General features: G+C 41.2%; 3 protein-coding genes across 3 annotated transcripts; 1 reads left to right on the top strand and 2 right to left on the bottom strand.

Annotated features, from left to right (window-relative positions):
• Nucleotides 1–895: 895 nt before the first annotated feature.
• pcyox1 (prenylcysteine oxidase 1) lies at nt 896–6,827 on the bottom strand. The gene is made up of 7 exons (XM_089021276.1): nt 6,736–6,827; nt 6,351–6,480; nt 5,795–6,001; nt 5,488–5,662; nt 5,204–5,415; nt 4,981–5,133; nt 896–4,129 (listed from the first exon to the last, which is right to left on the bottom strand). Exons 2-7 carry the CDS (start codon nt 6,478–6,480, stop codon nt 3,459–3,461), a joined length of 1,548 nt encoding a protein of 515 aa, XP_088877402.1. The 5' UTR covers nt 6,736–6,827; the 3' UTR covers nt 896–3,458.
• Nucleotides 6,828–7,192: 365 nt separating this feature from the next.
• Nucleotides 7,193–8,220, top strand: timcc (TIM double twin CX3C motif chaperone). Its single transcript, XM_089020148.1, has 3 exons — nt 7,193–7,436; nt 7,505–7,645; nt 7,789–8,220. The coding sequence occupies exons 1-3, from the start codon at nt 7,350–7,352 to the stop codon at nt 7,975–7,977; spliced, it is 417 nt and encodes a 138-aa protein (XP_088876274.1). The 5' UTR covers nt 7,193–7,349; the 3' UTR covers nt 7,978–8,220.
• Nucleotides 8,221–8,366: 146 nt separating this feature from the next.
• gmcl1 (germ cell-less, spermatogenesis associated) lies at nt 8,367–18,982 on the bottom strand. The gene is made up of 16 exons (XM_089020145.1): nt 18,479–18,982; nt 18,290–18,391; nt 17,696–17,866; nt 17,492–17,611; nt 16,462–16,558; nt 15,614–15,711; nt 15,407–15,519; nt 15,120–15,185; nt 13,082–13,166; nt 12,897–12,987; nt 12,677–12,817; nt 12,523–12,592; nt 12,381–12,456; nt 11,078–11,223; nt 10,108–10,195; nt 8,367–10,036 (listed from the first exon to the last, which is right to left on the bottom strand). The coding sequence occupies exons 3-16, from the start codon at nt 17,858–17,860 to the stop codon at nt 9,896–9,898; spliced, it is 1,497 nt and encodes a 498-aa protein (XP_088876271.1). The 5' UTR covers nt 17,861–17,866; nt 18,290–18,391; nt 18,479–18,982; the 3' UTR covers nt 8,367–9,895.
• Between the last annotated feature and the right edge of the window lie 145 nt (nt 18,983–19,127).

The raw sequence follows: 19,127 nt of genomic DNA, 5'->3' as shown, positions 1-19,127 counted from the left end.
GCACAACAGACTCATCCTTATTCAGATGATCAATGGAGGCCTATTGTTGATCACATGGGCCTTGATAAAGGGGGGGAGGGTGGTCAGATCCAAAGCGCGGCTGTTGATCAGTGAAAACAATTTTTATTTCCTTAGAAAAAAAAATAAAATTCAATATGGCTGATTTTTTTTTTTTTTTTTTTTTTTTTACAAAATATCAAATTGTAGTGTTAAAAAGTTGTGCTCATGTTTGTTTGCCATCTTGGATTCTGTCAATTAAAGTGCTTTGGGGAAGGCCTATCTTTCAAATAATATCATTGGTAATGTAATACATAAATACAAAAGCACAAAAGAGCACGTGCACAATCGTCGCAAACATTTTTCTTCCTTCTGAGGGGCCCTGGTAGTGAGATCGGAGTTGTCTTTCAAAATCAAAATGGCATTACAGTAATCCCTCGATACTTCACGGTTCACTTATCGCGAATTCAGTGCACCACAGATTTTTTTTATGGAAAGAAAGAAAACCTCGGGACATATATAGGGCCAGAGCTACCAGCATATTTTTAGTTCTCTGACGAAGCTTTTCGCATGAGGAGCAAATTGTCTGACACCTTCAAAGAAGTACTGATGACAGCTGAAGAAACCTTTTCATCGATGCACCACTCCTGTACGACTGCGAGCTTACCTAGACGTTTAATAAGAAAAAAAATGCTGAATGACTCAAGAACTCATAACTTTGCTGCTGTGAAATGTAACTTTCTCCACTGGGAGACTAATAAAGGCAAATCCAATCCAATCGAATAGATATTTTACATGGCTGTAGCTTGTTTGGTTCGCAGCGCTGATGTCACAATATCTCATGGTTTAGTTATGTGGATTGGTTGTGCATCTTCTCAGCCCCACCCAGGACCCTCCCCCCCACCACCTCTGTCTTAGCACATGGCTTATTATATAACTCTACTTTGTGGATTTTGGTCTATCGCGGGTGGTCCTGGTCTCCATTTACCGCGAAAGACGAGGGATTACTGTATTTACCCGATTTGATGTCTCAAACAAAAGAACTCAATGGTGGTGTGTTGAGGTGGGCCAGATGGAGGGAGTTATTATAAAAAAACATCAAGAGGGAAGCTAATTTAAGACTAAAAAGGAAAATAAGGTCGTGTCTGACATGAAGTGGTCACCGTAAACCAAGACCTTATACACCGGAAAATACAGTATATGGCAGTGCATGGCGACATCAGTAGAAATAAACGGTTCTGTGTAGTCGTCATGTAGAACGACTTGAACACCAAAATAAGTGACAACCACAACGTAAAATACAATCTCTCAATCATTTCTGTGCATCCAAATCAGAATATTGAAAACAACTCCCGAATCAGATCGCGTGATTCAATTATTTTTTTAAAGAAGCGTCACTACTGTGACACATTTAAAGGACAACCGACATAATTTTTTTGTTTCCTAACTGACATCAGAAAAACGTTTTACAGCATCTGAAATACCCAAAACACGCAGGCTGATATTTTGATTCAAATGCAAAACACCAATAAAAATGACTTAAAGTGTCCCAAAACTGCCACAAAATAAGCTTGGAACTGGGCAGATTCAGAAAGTCCCGCCCCCTTGTTCGTAACGTCACGGCAGGATACTCCTTCACAAACTGCCTTGCTCTAGAATCAAAGCAATGGCTTCAGAGAGTTCAGATTCGGAGAAGATGCTTTCTTGTTAGTACTCATCCATTTATGAATGATTCAAATAGTTCTGAAGAGGAAAGCATAAATGTTTGCAATCGATTAAAGAAGTCCTTCCGGATCAATTCGAGCCGTCTGGACTCCAATGTAGCGTTCCAGAAAATACACAAGATGGCGCCCAAGCTCCATTGGAAAAGCGCTGATTTGTCTGCTGAGAATTTCTGTCCATTTTTATGGTGTTACCGCAATTGGCAGTGACTACATTCTATATGTAGTTTTCCTTCTAATTTCGCCATCAACACAGATCAACACGATGTTTTCAGAACAAAGTACCCAAAATGCATTGTGTCGCTTTCTCGGTCAGGGCATTCCCTCCGTGACGTCACTTAGGGGATCGTCATCAACTCGAAAACAAGAGTTCCTGAATATTCAGCGCGAGTCTTAAAACATAAAATATAGCTGTATGCGGTGGAATCTTTGTAAAATGCGCCCAGTAGAAGTCATTTGAAGTGATTTTACAACTTATGGACACAACTTGTCCGGAGGTGTCGGATGTCCTTTAAGATACATTGCAGACATGTCAAAAACTTGACAGTTTGGGCTTGGCAGTGGCACGTGCCTCATTGCCTGCAAGTCTTTCCAGTGCAAATTAGTCGGTGCGGAGTAAAAAAGGTCACGTTTTGAGAAACAAGCGAGTATTGGCGTTTCATTTTTTTCCGCTAAACGTGCGTTACGGTCATTGTTGAGTGGCTGAAATGAGAGCGAGGCCATCGTGATGAGAAAAAAAAACAAACGCAGATGGTTCAAGCTGCTACAGTTCAAGTTCAACATATATGAAATTTACTATACTTTTACTTTATTATTATTTACTTTAAAGTTTTGGAGCCTGGCCATTCATCATAGGTGAAATTTCTTGATAGTTTTGAAAGGCGCTTAGAAATTAAATGTATATGTATTATTATTTTTTTTATTATTATTATTGGCAAGGGAGCATAAAATCAAATTAGAGAGTGATTGGACCCTGATAGTGTTAAAACTTTAAAACAAATTAATTAGGTTCATTAACTCATTCACTGCCATTCACAAATTTATTCAAGAATTGAAAATATGACGTAGAGCGCCATTCCCAAATTTGTTAGGGGTTTTGTTTTTTCATGCTTGAGTGCCGATAAAGCGCTGGCCATAGCCTCTGGCAATATTTCTTTATTTTCCACAATGGAGTAGCATTTCCCGGTTGTCCATGTTAGTGCTTTGTTACAGCTTCAGCTGTTGTTCAAGCGCTATATAAACCAATATGTATGTATTGCATTGCATTGTATTTTGGACAGCCGCCCTCATTTCAGGCTCAGATAACTCCAGTCATATAATTTGGGAATTAACACTTTTTTTCTGATAAAAGAAGTTAACGCTGTATTGAATGATTATGTAGTCCTAAAATTATATACAGGTAACATCTGACTTACGACCGGCTCAACTTACGACCACCCGTACTTACGACCACGACCTCCAGACCCTATTATTACCATTTTAAGAGGGGGAGTTTGTGTCTATTCAACATTTTAAATGGATTTCGATTTACGACCATTTCGACTTACGACGGAACGGAACTCAGTCGTAAATCGGATGTTACGTGTATTCTGTGGATCCTGGAATTCCAGTGACAATGACAAAAACCCTGGCACTGGACACATTTCGGCACATGCCCGGCAGTGAATGAGTTAATCTATCAATGAACCGACCCTGGTAGCGCCCGTATACCTGACATTTAAAGCCCAAAAGGCGTGTGCTTCAGAGCTCCCCGCGCAAGCGCGTGTGCAGGTCTTCCTGGTCGATCCGGCTTGTGTGCTCATGCCAGCGGTGATGCGCCAACAACGCCGCATTCCTGGCCGAGATGGCGCTCATCTCCATGGAGCTGGCGGCCCACTCGACGGCACTGAGGTAGTAGAGTCTGTTGTGGAGGATGAAGGGCGGCGTCTGACGCTGAGGGGAGCGGTAAGTGGGGTAAGCAAGCCATGCAGTCTGCGAGACCGAGTCCCATGAGATGAATAAACGACGGAGGTCATCCTGGTCCAGCGCTCGAGGGGAAAACACTTTCCACACTTTGCTGTGGCTGGCGGCAGGGCGACTGTAGCCGACCGGGGTGCGGACGGGGTCAACGGATCTCAAACTGTACATGACGTTGTCTTTGGAATCAGAGGTGAGAACTTCGGACACTGTGAACTCCGAGGGGGGCCGCGTGACTCCGAGGTAGGACGTGTTGAGCACACCGTGGACCAGAATGGAGAATACCTGGTGGTAGATTCCAGGGAAATGGGACACCATCGGTGAGGACAGGCCTGAGAAGGAGATGTCAGACTTGCCCTGGTGAAGTGGGGTTGCTATGACAACGATGTCATACATCGAGTGACCTGCACCCGATTCTCCAACATAAGTGACTTCATAGAAGCTGGTGGAGGGCCCTGCAAACAACAAAACAAATGTTAGATGAATGGAAAGTTTACTTTTTAACACCTTCAATGAAGTATTCATCCATTTTTAAACATTTTATCCTCACTGGGGACCATGATTCTCAAATTTGGTATGTGTAGGCTCCCTCTAGTGGTATGTAGGTGGAAAAAAATGATTTAAACTTTGAAATAGTGTAAATTTGAGTGGCTTCAACTGATTTTTGTTAATCTAGTCAAGAAAATGAGCAACTTTTGCACAGGTCTGCCAGTGGATACTGACAGTGTGGATCCATGTGAAAAAAAAACAACCATTACCAACAAGGGTTTCGAAAAGCCGATTTTCTGCGTGACAGAGAGGACAGAACAATCTCGGGAGACTTTACCTCAGGATGAAAGTGCCTGTGTGTGGCGAGGAATATCGGACGCTATTCCAATCCGTCTTCCATGGTTTTAGTGCACAGGAGGAAGATGAGAATGGCTCTCATCGACTTGCCATGCTTTTGTCAGCACCCTTGTTAGCGAGTGCTAACGTGTTACTGCCGTGTCTCAGTGACTTTTACCGGCATGTTTTTTTTTTTTTTTTTCTGTGTTACTGCCGCGTTGCAGGCACTCTTTTGAAAGAAAAGTTAAGCTATATTATTAAAACTTTGAAAACTTTTTCTGCATACTGTCTTTATAAATATGTCACGTTTTAATTTGGGGACATGCGTCTTATAAACAGGTGTGCTTTATGTATGCACATTTCTTTTTCCTTTAAAAATGGACTGCGTGAGGCTTATTATCAGGTGCGCTCTAGTCTGGAAATTGCGGTAAGTATCAAATACCGACATCCTAAACCCATGCGAATGACTATTGAAGGCTACCTGTCTTCGATGGACGGACTTTGAATGAAACTTTGGTCACTCTGGCTGGGATGAGGTCACTCTTGCTGTGGTAAAGAAGCCCAGAGCAAACTCTTTTGTTACCTCCATCCACGGCCCACAGCCCCGAGTCAGCCCACGTCAGAGACAAAGCCCCTGAAATGGGATGAAAGAAACATGTTAGCAAAAGTACTTGAGTGTGCGGCAAGGCGTGTGATTCCAATACCTGCGAGGCCGTTGATACGGACACTTTGGCCGTAGGTCTGGCGCGTGAGGGGAGACACCACATCGTTGAGGAAAACTTGCGTGAATCCTTCGGTTCGCATGGTTTCCTCCAACGAGTGATTCATCAGACTGAGGAAATCGTCACCGCCCATGGCGTGCAGGAGCCTCTCCACGCTGGTGAAGGAGTAACCGTATTGCTGGTACTGGTAGATTCTGTTGATTCAGGAAACTGTTTTAAAATTGCTGTGATAAAATATGAAATTCAGTGACTCACTCGGCCCTCACCTCATAAATTTATCCATGACACTCTCCGTCCACATCTGCATGAACAGATAGTTGAGCCCATAGCGCCACAACATTCGCAACAAGTTGACGATGAACCAGTCACTCTCCTCAAAAGTGAGCTCGCTGCCATTGAAGACTGCCTTTTTCGACGGGGCATCCTGACGCACGGAGATGCCTGAAGGTGGAGAAAAGTCAACATTTTTACATCAAAACCTCTTCAGAAACAGTGATTTTGTAATTTGGGAAACCTCCAATTGAATATTTCCAAAATTCTTCAGCAATGTTCCTTGTGTGTGGACGCCATTACCTAATTTGTCAACAAAATGCTTCATGTGGAGGTTGAGGGGATGGATCGCCACACCTCCCGTCTCATATTCCTGATTTGCTATCTGGGCCGTCGCCAGTCGCCCGCCAATATCTTCAGATTCGAATACATCTATTTTGACCGTGGGTCCAAACTCTTGCCTAAAGTAGAACGCCGCAGCCGTGCCACCGATGCCAGCTCCCACCACAGCTGGAGGGGAGGAATGTCAAGACTGTCAATTAACACGATACATGCAATATGGAGTAATAATACTATTTGCATGCAGAGGATATGAGACTGGCTAGTTTGAATAGACCCAATTATTCACCACAAATATGAAATGTCAATATACATACGAGAGCAAGTATAGGAAAGGTGATTCTATCCATGATTCTGTTTTGTTGTACTGTGTGTAGGCACACACAATTCAATTTCAAACGAATAAACCGGTCCTGACTGACAACCATGGTGTGTCTCAAAGCAAATTCTTTCCGGTGTTAAATAAAAACAGCTCACCAGAACAACTTCTCAATATTAGAAACTCTTGATAAAATCTCACCAATGCTTGTGGGTGGCTGTTGCAGCTCTGGGGTCGAAGCCAAACATCTTCTGGCGCTGTGACATACTGAGAAGAGAAGGAAGACTCCCAGGCTGATGGACCCAACACTCATGGTGTGTTTGCAGATCATCTGAAACATAAAACGTACAGGTCACTGGTGTGTCTTATCAGTCATGGCTCGAAGTCTAACGTGTCCGACTTCCTATCAAAACAAGCCGGATGGAGGGTGTGTTTATTTCACCTTCCATTGTTACGCAAAAGGAGAAACATTTCTCTTCGAAAACTGCCAAATAAAATAATAATTTATCGACTACAAGTCTGCAGTTGTCTCCAATGCTTCGACATAACAAATAACTCCACTAATATCATTAATTTGACGACTTACACAAAACGGATGAATTTTACAAACTATTTCCACAATGTTTGGCGTGAAATGAGACTACTAAAACACTTGGTTTGAACAGTTTAAATAACAGGAAATAACGTTCGGGTACGTTTCCTCAAAGTTTCAAAATAAAAGCATTGATATATTCAGAAGCCGATAATTTAGTTGAATTAACTTTCATTACCACAAATTATAATTAAATGTATACCTAAAATTGACAGACGGAATGATAGTAATCTTTGTGTATATTTAATTTTCATAGACGTTCATCTTTCGTTGTGACGGATTTAAAATACACCAAATTTGTATATTGATTGTTTAGCGTAAAAAAAATGATTGTAGAACACTGCATTTATCGTTTATTTTTTTTAAATAACCGGACTAAAGATTAAAACGCCACCAAAAAAAGCCGGAAAAGGTAGTCTCTGAAAAAATCCATAGCGGAAGTAACGCGGAAGTGAGGAAACTGCCTGCTCATTTTTAACCATGCTTGAATGGAGGTGACCTTAGTGCCTTATCTTATACTTAAGTAAAAACTATTTCTCGATTACCCCACGTATTAGGCACTCACGCCATATCAATACAAACGTGTTTAAAAATATATTGAAGAGGACATGGCGGAGGCTCACCAAGCACGCGTTCAGGTTGTGGTGGAGGAAATGGTCCAAAGCCTGGAAAGGAATCACATCCGCAAAATGCAGGTAGGGCTTCTGAGCGTGCACACTTAACCACTTGTGTAGTTATTAACGTGATTTGTTCGTGTTGGCAGGCTCGCATGTTCAAGTGCAGCGCGGACTGCTGTGATCGATCCACGGACTCCATGACACAAGTGCATCAATGCATCGACAAGTGTCACGCTCCTCTCGCCAAAGCCCAGGGCTTTGTCACCAGCGAGTTGGAGAAGTTTCAGGTAAATCCACAGTTCTGAGGATCTGGGTTTGAATCGAGATGTGTTTTTCACCTGCTCAGTTTTCTCCTGAGGACACACAAAAACCCGTGCAAAAAAATGAATTGCTATTAAAAGTAAATGTTTTTTTTCCTTCTCTCCATCAGGACCGGCTGGCCAGATGCACAATGCACTGCAACGACAAAGCAAAGGATCTGTTTGACTCGGGTGGCAAGGAGCCTGCCGTTCGGTCGTTAATGGAGCGATGCGTTGGCAGCTGCATTGATGACCACATGAACCTGATCCCAAGCATGACTCGTAGAATCCAGGAGAACCTGGACTCTATATCCCAATGAAACAACAAATGTCGACGACTGAGCACACTCTGTGCAGTGACTATGAAGTGAAAGTTTAAAAAAAAAAACAAGACATGGCATCCAAACAGTGGAAATATGCAGAATACAGTTGGAATCATGCACAATGTCAACTGTCATATTTAAGTTTTTGTCATTTTTAATACTAGTACAGCCTACCTTATATGGTGGTGGTGAGGGGCTGTTTCTGTAAAACAATTAAATATAGTCCAGACGACGACTACATTTTGACTGCATTACTTGTCATAGTTAAAAAAAAAAAAACAATACATGTCAAGACAACACTGTACAATTGGTCATTTCTTCATTTGATTCCATATGGTATCTTTAGGTTCCTAACATTAATCAAATCAGGTGAAAATATGTGAACTATGAGTTTTTTTCATTCATCAAGGAAATTACTGTGTTATTGCCTTGGCAACAGTAGGCATAATTGCAAAGTACTGTATCATAAAGTGGGCCCAATTACAGATCATATAACATCAGTGTAACAAAATTAGGAGACCAAATAATACAAACGGACCCAGTGGAGTTCAATTTCATCAAATTATTAACTTCTGTGTTAAAACAATCTGAGTTCTGCAAGGATGAACTTTGGCTTTTTTGTGTGTAAAACTTGTCATCAACATCGAGAAGTTGGCTCTGTAAAATATGATCTCTAAAGGACTCTCACTCCACCTTATTGATGAGCCCCGCCCTCTTTCCCACTCCATTTCATGTGTGTCAGCTAAGTTGTGTATTAGAATACACAACTGTTGTTAAAGCGCAATATAAATCAATATGTATTGCTTTGTATTAGCTGTATGACAATACTGCCTGTACAGAAAAGGCGAATTTAACCCGTCAGATTTGATCTAACTCCATTTTTTTCTAATTTTCAAAAGTGGATCGAGCAACTTCAAGTCAAGTATGAGTACAGAAGGAAGATGTACATTTTGATGACATTGTAGCACCGCAGCCCACATCATTGGGCAGTTTTATTGGCAATGAACATCTTATATACATTTTTTAAAAAAAGTACAAAAAATAAAATATGAATAAATGTCAACTAAAAAACCAAGGGATGGCACTGTAGCATGTGTGACTGATCAGCTTGCCTTGCCTTTCTTGGTATTATGAGGCAATCTCGGTTAACGGATAGGCAGGTGAAGAAATGTAGAAAAAAATATCGGTGATAACGTAATTACTAAAGCGGTCAACAATGAAAACCCCAAAACCCACAAAAAAATGGATGTGTGAGTCCCCAAATATGGAACAGAAGTGTTTTAAACTTGTGAGTCGAAGGTGAAACCGTAAGAAAACAAAGTATAATGTTGCGGTGAGAAAAAAAAGCAAGAATTGGCCCATTTTAGAGCACATCATTAGATTTGTTATAAGTGACTTGCGTGGTGATGACTATTTCGTGTTTGGTTGAAATAACGTAGACATTGTCACAAGGTGAAAACAAAAAGCCGCAAAACTGGAGATAATATCCACTAACACCAAACCTTCCATTGCAAATAGGAATGCTTACTCATATTTATTAAAGCTGTTGCTGAAGCATTTTACCTGCAGGTGTACAAGAAAAATTCCAGAAATTCCGGCAATTACGATGCCGAGATTTTAAAGTGGAAAGTCCCCGTCTTCTGATTTCCCGAAGTCTGTAGTACAATCCCATCAATGAAATGAGGCGACTGGTTTGTGGAACACTGTTATCAACATAAGTGTCCACAAATCAAAAAGTTTCTATGTTGAGGTATGTAGTCAGTCTCATTCCACCAACCTCCAAGTGAACACTAGTGACTTATTCCCCCCCCCCCCCCGCCGTCGCATGGCCTTACAGGTGATTCATTCGTGATGTGGAGTGTATGAATAGTGCCCACGTTACCACATGAATGGGTGTTGGAAACACGGCTGCTGATCAGGAATTGCTGTGGGTGCTTCCCTCATGCTCCATGGGATCCAGCTGGTGGTCGGCGTATGCCGATGTGTAGAGGAAGTTACAGCACACGTAAAGCGGGAAGGACAGCAGGCGGCTATCCAGGTTCATCACCACGTATTCCTGAGCGGTGGGGCAAGGGTTAGACACTTTTGGACCCGCTTCCTGTGAGGATAAGACCACCCTTTACTGACCTGGTCCTTCTCGAGTGTGAGAAGCTGGTAACCGGTTGAACGGCTGCTAACCAGCTTGCCAAGATTGTCAAAGGAGGCCAAGCGTAACCTGTACAAATAGCAGCAGAAATTGGGCATATATAACATTTTCTTTTTTTCCCCTCCATTAAAGTGCTGCTACCGGTAAAATTAACTCATTCACTTCCATTCACGAATTTATTCAGGAATTGAAAATATGGCGAGTGCCATTCCCGAATTTGTTCGGGTTGTTTTTTTTTCATGCTTGGGTGCCGATAAAGCACTGGCCATGGCCTCTGGCAATGTTTCTTTATTTTCCACAATGGAGTAGCATTTCCCTTTTTCCTTGTTGGCGCTTTGTTCCAGCTTCAGCTGTTGTTAAAGCGATATATAAACCAAGATGTATGTATTGCATTGTATTATGGACAGCCGCCCTCATTTCAAGCTCGTATAACTCCAGACTCAGATTTTAGGATTTTTCTTGCATTGAATGTTTATATAGTCCTAAAACTCAATATTCTGTGGGTTTTTGAATTCAAGTGACAATGATAAAAACCCTTGCACTGGAGTAGATACATTTTTATAAATGAAAGGTATTATTATTGCACATCTGGCAGTGAATGAGTTAATAGGAATAAAATATTTTCATGAAATAAAATTAAACAGATTATGCAGTTGCACAAATTGCGTGCACATCCTCTTATATCAGGGAATGTTCCTATTTAAAAATAAACCAATCACATTTGAACTGACGTTAAATGAGAGCCGGCACACAACTGGTACACTTTAAATGCTTTCAAATAACTCCAAATAAATTTCAGAAATTGTTGCCACGACTTGAAAATCTTGTTCTTATCCTGTGACTGTAAAGTGTCCTTGACAGTTTTGAGAGGTGGTTATGAATGAAATGTATTATTATTAAGTTAAATCAACTCAGAGCCACAACAGGAAGTGAGGTTGGCCCCTTGCAAACCTGTATGCCAGATGTCGCCGTGGCTGCAGACTCACAGCGCCCCCACATGGCTGACTTAGCGTGTTCCTTTTGAAGATGATGAAGCGGTTGGTGTAGGTCACAAGCAGGTCGAAACCGAAATTGAAACCAGTCCATCGCCAGCAGTACTGAGGATTGGAAAAAAAAAAAGATTAAATGGAATATCAAATTTCTCCATTGTGGGACGATTAAAGGTTTTCTGATTCTAATTCATCATCTGTCCTTTTAATCGGCCCTGACTGGAAAAGTATGTGGTGTCGGGAGGCAAAATAACAAGGTCATAAATTTTGGGGAACATGAATCATAGTTTTGGGCAATTCCAACATTATGCATGTTGCGTCACTGTACGGCAAGTGAGAAAGGACACATTACATGAATGCGAGCAACTTAAGAGGCATCAAAACATAACACAAAATTCCATGGGAGTTAATCAATTCTTTGGAAATCTAAAATGAATATACAATATTGTATTATTATAATGAATATTCATATTCTGCAGCGCTTTAAAAACCACAATGATAGAGGGCTAACCCGTTCGTAGACAGAGGAAAGTAGAGTGCCTGGAGAAAAATATATTACAAAGAGAATATATGCCTTAACTCATTCACTGCCAGACGATGTGTCTATTCCTGTGCCAGGGTTTTTGTCATTTTTGCTCAAATTGCAGGACCCACAGAATATTGAGATTTAGGACTACATAAACATTCAATGCAGCGTACAATACCTTCGACTCCCCTCTTTCGTCAGAAAAAAAAGTTAATTCCTAAGTTATATGGGTCTGCAGTTATCTGAGCTTGAAATGGGGGCGGTTGTACAAAATACAATACATACATATTGATTTAGATAGAGCTTTAACAACAGCTGAAGCTGCAACAAAGCGCTAACAAGGACAAAAGGCAAATGCTACCCCCTGGTGGAAGGGAAAAAACATTGTCAGAGGTCTGCCCAGTGCTTTATCGGCACCCACCGCAAAAAAAAAGAACAAATTCGGTAATGGCGTTCCACGTCATGCTTTTCAATTCCCGAATAAATCCAGGAATGGCAGCAAATGAGTTAAATAAAATAGATTTTGAGGGGTTACAATTTGTGTTCAAAAGTAATTATAACAATAGTTGAATATGGATGGATGGATGTTTAGCGAAATCCTTTTGACCCCCGCAAGAAAAACAAAAACCTGAATACATTCGGGAATGGCACTTCATGTCACACTTTTTAATTCCCGAATAAATTTGGGAATGGCATCGAATTAGTTAAAATCATGTCATCGCAATTATGTCACACTCACATCTCCATCTTTGGTCAGTTTTCTGCCACACCTCATGCTGCTTAACTCAAATTCCTCTTTGTTGGCATCCTGTGGACTAATAAAGCATTGATTAATATATATAAAAATGAGTACGTACTGGTCACAGTCAAACTCTCCTTACCCGTTGTCATTGTCAAATTCTGTCCGCAACATGGCAAACCACTGCGTTTTGTATACCGCAGTCAACCAATCTGGAAGACATGGTAAATGCAACAATACTGTGTGCGTTATTTCTCATGAAATAACATTAGAATTAACAATGAAATGATGTGTACCTAGAGGTATAATGTTATCCCGCTCAAGGATGCGGGCAGAAGCGAGGTCGTTGATGATATACTGAAGACGCACGTATTTGAAGACGGAGCAAAAGGTGGCCCCGTCCTCTGTACATAAGAAGGACTCTCTCTCACACAGGTCTATTAAGAAAATCACAAATTGTGTTAAAAACACACAAAAAGGAACGGATAGTGTTTTGGATGATACAGTATGCGGTACCGGTCCTGCGCTTGCATAGCCAAGCGTCAGCGTCGGGAAGAAGCTGCTTTATGGGTCCGTCCCACATTGGGTTGAGTTGCAGAAATATCCACTGTTGAAGAGACATCAAAAAAACGCATTATTCTAATCATGCGGTTGATCAAATGAGTGAAGAACAAAACGAAAAATTGACACCCTCGCGATACCTTCTTCAGAGCAGTGTAGACATCCATCTCCACCTGCATGACGAACAGGTCAGATGACTGGATGAGCTTCTCCATCATCTCCGTTCTAGACGAGGACACAGATGTCATTTATCACCGAGGCCCTCATTTCCCGACATTCATTTCAATGTTAAGAATGGCACATATCAGAAGAATGAATTTATTTCAGTAGATGTTAATTATACATTGATTCGATACATTGATAAAGATTGGCTTACTTTCATGGTTAGTAAGCGCTTTGTTACAGCATCAGCTGTTAGAGCTACAGACGCTCCCCACCTTATGAAAGAGATACGTTCCGAGCGGTTGTTCGTAAGTTGCTTCAGTGCTATGTTTTGTACGGAATGTATGTTTAAAGGACAACCGACGCCTCCGTCGGACAAGTTGTGTCCATAATTTGTAAAATCAATTCAAATGACTTCTACTGAGCGTATTTTACAAAGATTCCACCGCATATAGCTATATTTTACGTTTTAAGATTCGCGCTGAATATTCAGGAAGTCTTGTTTTCGAGTTGGTGACGATTTCTGACGTGACGTCACGTCAGGAAAGCCCCTGACCGAGAAAGTGACACACAATGCATTTTGGGTACTTTGTTTGATTTGAAAACTTCGTGTTAATCCGTGTTGATGGCGAAATTAGAAGGAAAACACATAAATAATGCAATGGTGACTCGTTGTGTTTTACCAAGACTACTATTTGATACTAGTTGACACAAATTCCCAGCAGACAAATCAGCCCATTTTCAACGGAGCTTGGGCGCCATCTTGTGCATTTTCTGGGATGCTATATTGGAGTCCTGATGGCTCGAATTGATACGGTAGGACTTCTTTAATTGATTGCAAACATTTATGCTTTCCTCTTCAGAACTATTTGAATCATATTCATAACTGGATGAGTAACAAGAAAGCATCTTCTTCGAATCAAAAGCCATTGTTTTGATTCTAGAGCAAGGCAAGACGTCTTGGCGTGACGTCACGAACAAGGGGGCGGGACCTTTGGAAACTTGCCATCTCCAAGATAATTTTGAAGTAGTTTTGGGACACTTTAACTCATTTTTATTGGTGTTTTGCATTTGACGAAAAAATATCAGGCTGCGTGTTTTGGGTATTTTAGATGTTATAAAACGTTTTTTCTGATGTCAGTTAGGAAACAAAAAAGTGCTGTCGGTTGTCCTTTAAGTCAAACACTGAACGGGGAAGTATAAAACACAGACGCTCTAACAGTCGTAAAATGAATTCACACCTACTGTAGTACAACGACATACATATTCTCGGGTCTTCAGTAATAATAATACATTTCATTTATAAGCGCCTTTCAAAACTCTCAAGGTCACTTTACAGTCACAGGATCAGTTTTTCTGTGGGTGAGCAGTGGCAGCCACACGTGCCAGTGTTCACTTAACCCGAAAGTAACTCAAATAGATAGAAAGCTAGCTCACTAGCTAATAGTTAGCTAGATAGATAGCTCGCCAACAAATAGAAAGATAGCTCGCTAGATAGCCACCCAGATAGCGGTTAGCAAATAGCACATAATTACTGAATTACGTGCCAGCAGCCATTAATTTTTATTATGCATCGTGTCATCCTGGAGCGTCAACTGGGAAGAGGGATTTCCTTCCCGCCCACATACTCTACGCAGCCAATCGTAAGCGAGCTCGGCGGATCAGGGCCTGAACTCGTTGGCATCACTTCAGCAAAGCCGGGCGGGCGTTGATTGGGCAGGCTTGGTGTCCGTCGTGTAAACATTCAGCCCTGCTATAATGTGTCAGTGTGCGTGAAGCGCAGCACGCAACCAATCACAAGTGAGCTCGGCCGAATAAAGCCGCGTAATACAAAATGTAACTAACAGCATCTCTGTCCAAACATTTTACGACATACTGTACCTACAAAAATGTCCATGTGTACCGTTATTCGTAACTCGATTGTAAGTTCGGGGAGCGTCTGTATAAATCAATATGTATTGTATTGCGCATTTCACCTGCTCCACTATAATAACCGGTTCACTTTAGACCACATACCCAATTTCTTTCATCAAATCCACATTTTGGTGCGTCATAAGGTTGTTTAGGAGCCACTCCAGACATCTGCACAAAGGCGCGCACACACACACATACACATAAGCAAGAAAGAGCATTCAAGGAATTCTGTAGCACAACACTCTTGACAACAATGTCGAAAAGTTTCACTATTTAACAAGTCCTGATAAACTAAACAAATGCTTACACGTGGAGTTTGTCGGCAGTGTTGGGTGTTTAAGCGGAACATTTTGCGATTTCTAGAGATGTGGGGTAATACAAGCACTGACTTTTTCATGACGGAATCCAATCCGTAGATGCAAGAGGATGCGTAGAAGTTGCACACCGTCTTTGCACTGATATTTTCCTTCATGGTCTCACCGCATTGCTGGATCAAACCATCCTATCATCACAAAAAATAAATAAAGACTTCATCTCATGGTTACTTCATACCACAATCACACTCGTTTAGCCAAGCAGGAATTCGGTTGACTGACCAGCTGTAGCATACAAGCAGCTGCAAGGATACTGACAACCCCACTAGGCTTGATGAGCACATCGTCGCGGTACAAGGATCCAAAGACTACTTGCAGAGCTAAATACACACAAAACAGAACATTTTTTTTATCAGAATGACACACAACCAATAAAATGTCTGATAAATAAGTAAGCGTCAAGAAGTGGATCCATTTTGGAGTCTTATGCTCTCACATAATGTCTTATGTAAATATGTAACAATCTTATTCCTTATATGGAGCTTGGACACCCTCTTCTGGCAGCTTTTGGGTGCAACACATGGTTTTCAGACCAAACAAGTACAGCAAAATACGTTGACGTGATGGAAGGACTGCGACAATGTCTTATTTTTTTTCGGTCCAGGGGCGTTCCTTTAGTGACGTCACGTACTGACCCGTCACCAACTCAAAAACAAGGCTTCCTGAATATTCAGCACAAGTCTTAAAAAATAAAATATAGCTATATGTGGTGGAATCTTTTTAAAATACGCTCAGTAGAAGTCATTTGAAGCCATTTTACAAATTATGGACACAACTTGTCCGGAGACGTCGGACAAGTTGTGCCCATAATTTGTAAAATCACTTTAGCAAGGCAAGACGTCCCTGCGTGACGTCAAGAACAAGGGGGTGGGACCTTCTGAAACTCACCATCTCAGAGGTCATTTTGAAGTAGTTTTGGGACACTTTAACTCATTTTTATTGGTGTTTTGCATTTGACTAAAAATATCAGCCTATGTGTTTTGGGGTATTTTAGATGCTATAAAACGTTTTTCTGATGTCAGTTAGGAAACAAAAAAATGTGTCTGTTGTCCTTTCACTCGGTTTCTCACCTTCTATGTCAATGTTCTGGTCAGGTATCTCGAGGTTGATTTCCATCATGTTGGACTCCTTCCAGGAGCCGCTAAACATGCTGGAGAAATAACCCGACTGGCAGGTCCCAAAAGAAGAAACCGGTCAAGATAAAAGATGACAGTAGGCTGGCTTTACATCACATGGTTCAAGTGACATAATTGAGATATCCGTCTTGGTAGTGCAAATAGAAAAAAAAGAATGCATGGAATCGATATTTTTAGATTTATTTTCTATATTTCCTGAGACATATCTTGATAAATGGGCTGGGATACGAACGCAATAATTTTCAAATATAGCGATTTGATTCAGTTTGCCATATATAAAACCCAATTGTGCTGTTTTTTGTTCCATCCGTAGTATTAGCGAATGGGTAATATTTTGGAGGCTTTTTCTTTTAACCCATTCACTGCCAGACGATGTACAAAAATGTGTCCACTCCAGTGCCATGGTTTTTGTCATTGTCACTCAAATTCCAAGACCCACAGATTGAGTTTTAGGACTACATAAACATTCGATGCAGCGTAAGAAACCTTAAACTCTCTTCTTTCATCAGAAAAATACAGAGTTAATTCCTAAATTATATGGGCCTGGAGTTATATGAGCTTGAAATGAGGGTGGCTGTTCAAAATACAATGCAATAGAGTACATATTGGTTGAGCACTTTAACAACAGCTGAAGCTGGAACAAAGCACTAACATGAAATAAAGGCAAATGCTGGCCCCTTGTGGAAGGGAAACAAAAACGTTGCCAGAGGCCAAGGCCAGCGCTTGATCGGCACCCAAACATGAAAAAACAAAACTCAAACAAATTTGGGAATGGCGCTCTACATCATATTTTCAATTCCTGCATAAATTTGTCAATGGCAGTGAATGAGTTAATGTTCTGTATTGATGGACATAGAAGTAGATAGCGGGGTGGAAAATCATATGCAAGGGTTAAATCCAGACTTGACATTTTGACCTATGATGTAAATCCATCCATCAAACGGTATATGAATGTCTGTTTCACCTGGCAAAGGTACAGCTTGTGAAGGTTCCACTGTTGCCCAAGCGCACAGATTCGAATGTCGCTATTTTCTCCATTGAGGAACAACGTTTGATAAATGTAATTGGAGGTGCTTTTAAGTTTCTTCCTGTTTAAAAATTAGGACAACAAAATGCAAGATGGCATGTGAGGATAACTTGCAGATTAACTGAATTTGAACCAGGTAACTTGCCTGCGCGGTGTATCGAGAATGGCATCGTGATCTTCCTTGCCATCCTCGCAGTCACATTGTGTATTCCGTTTCCTCTTCCATTCGCACCCGTGTTTGCGGCTGCTTTCGCCGGTTTCCCCTGCTCCTTTCGAGGAATGAAATCTGCTTCCGATATTCCCCATCTTGGCCTGCACATCCAGGACAAACACTCTTGGCTCCACATGGCAAAATGAACATCTGATAATTTTAGTACAATGGTTCCATCTTACATTTTACTCAAAACAAGATGTTGATTTTAGTCCAATAAAATTATTTAATAAGTTCATTAGCTATTTGTTGAACCAGCAACGTGGTACTTCGAATCGTTTCCTTCAAAACAGACTGCAAAAACATCGCCGTGTATCAAATTAAGTACATTACTATGAGAATAGTTGGAGTGTTCTACGTGTACAACCTACAAGGACTGAACACCATTTATCCATGCTGCAGTCGGCTAAAATGCTACACTCTTACAAGTAACTGTATCCATGCTGCAGTCGGCTAAAATGCTACACTCTTACAAGTAACTGCATCTATATGATGTTTGGTTGAGCACGAACATGTTACTTTACCTTTTGACGAGTACGGGGTCAGGCGCAGAGGTTTGACGTGGGCTTTAAAACAAAACCACGTCTGTTTACCACCTCACCCAGGCTGCTGAGGATGGGCTTGCTCTGCGAATTACCGTACAGAACAGTCTCCAACGACGGCAGCATCGACCATCAATAGAAACGCGTTAAAAAAAGCCGAAAACTACTTACATGCTGCTCCCTCCCTTCACACACATACACAATAAAAGACTATAAATGTAAAGTGAGACGCATGGAAAAGTGTAACGATACAAAATTCTATCGCCGAGTTCTTCTTCTCCCATCGCACAAGCGTCCAATGAGTACGTCGCACGGAGCTGCCCGTTCAATAGCGCCCCTAGTGGTAGCTCGGGGAAACACACTTGTAGAAAACTGAAGGGGATATTGACAAAAATATTTTAGATCCACCTCGATTGTTTCAGCAAGTCAGATTACAAACCTGCCCAGGGTCTCGTATCTGAACTAAAAATTAGACACCACTACAAACGAAACCAAATTTAGGACAGTCAGAATTTCTTGAATGAACGTGTGTCCTACGCTGGAGTTCAAAGTGTCCAGTCGATCTGTATTTGGGATCATGCACTTTAACAAAACATGTTTGTTTTACATCAAAACACCTGGAAGGAAAATATGAATAAAGACAATAGGTAGCCCCAACCTTATTTTAATTAAAATGCTGTCCAGTATTTTGTACTTTATTTTTAATTTTTTTGCAAGCAATCGTCGAAAGACTATATTACGCCACGAGGATATGACGTCAGAAAACTGCCTTTTTTTTGGGGGGGGCGGGGTTTACTCAAAACCATCCAATAGATGGGGA

This window comes from Hippocampus bargibanti, linkage group LG18, assembly GCF_051943395.1.
Source record: "Hippocampus bargibanti isolate YZ-2025 linkage group LG18, ASM5194339v1, whole genome shotgun sequence".
NCBI classification, from domain to species: Eukaryota; Metazoa; Chordata; class Actinopteri; order Syngnathiformes; family Syngnathidae; genus Hippocampus; species Hippocampus bargibanti.
Note: the sequence above shows the minus strand (reverse complement) of the source record. Positions and strands in the feature narration are given on the sequence as shown.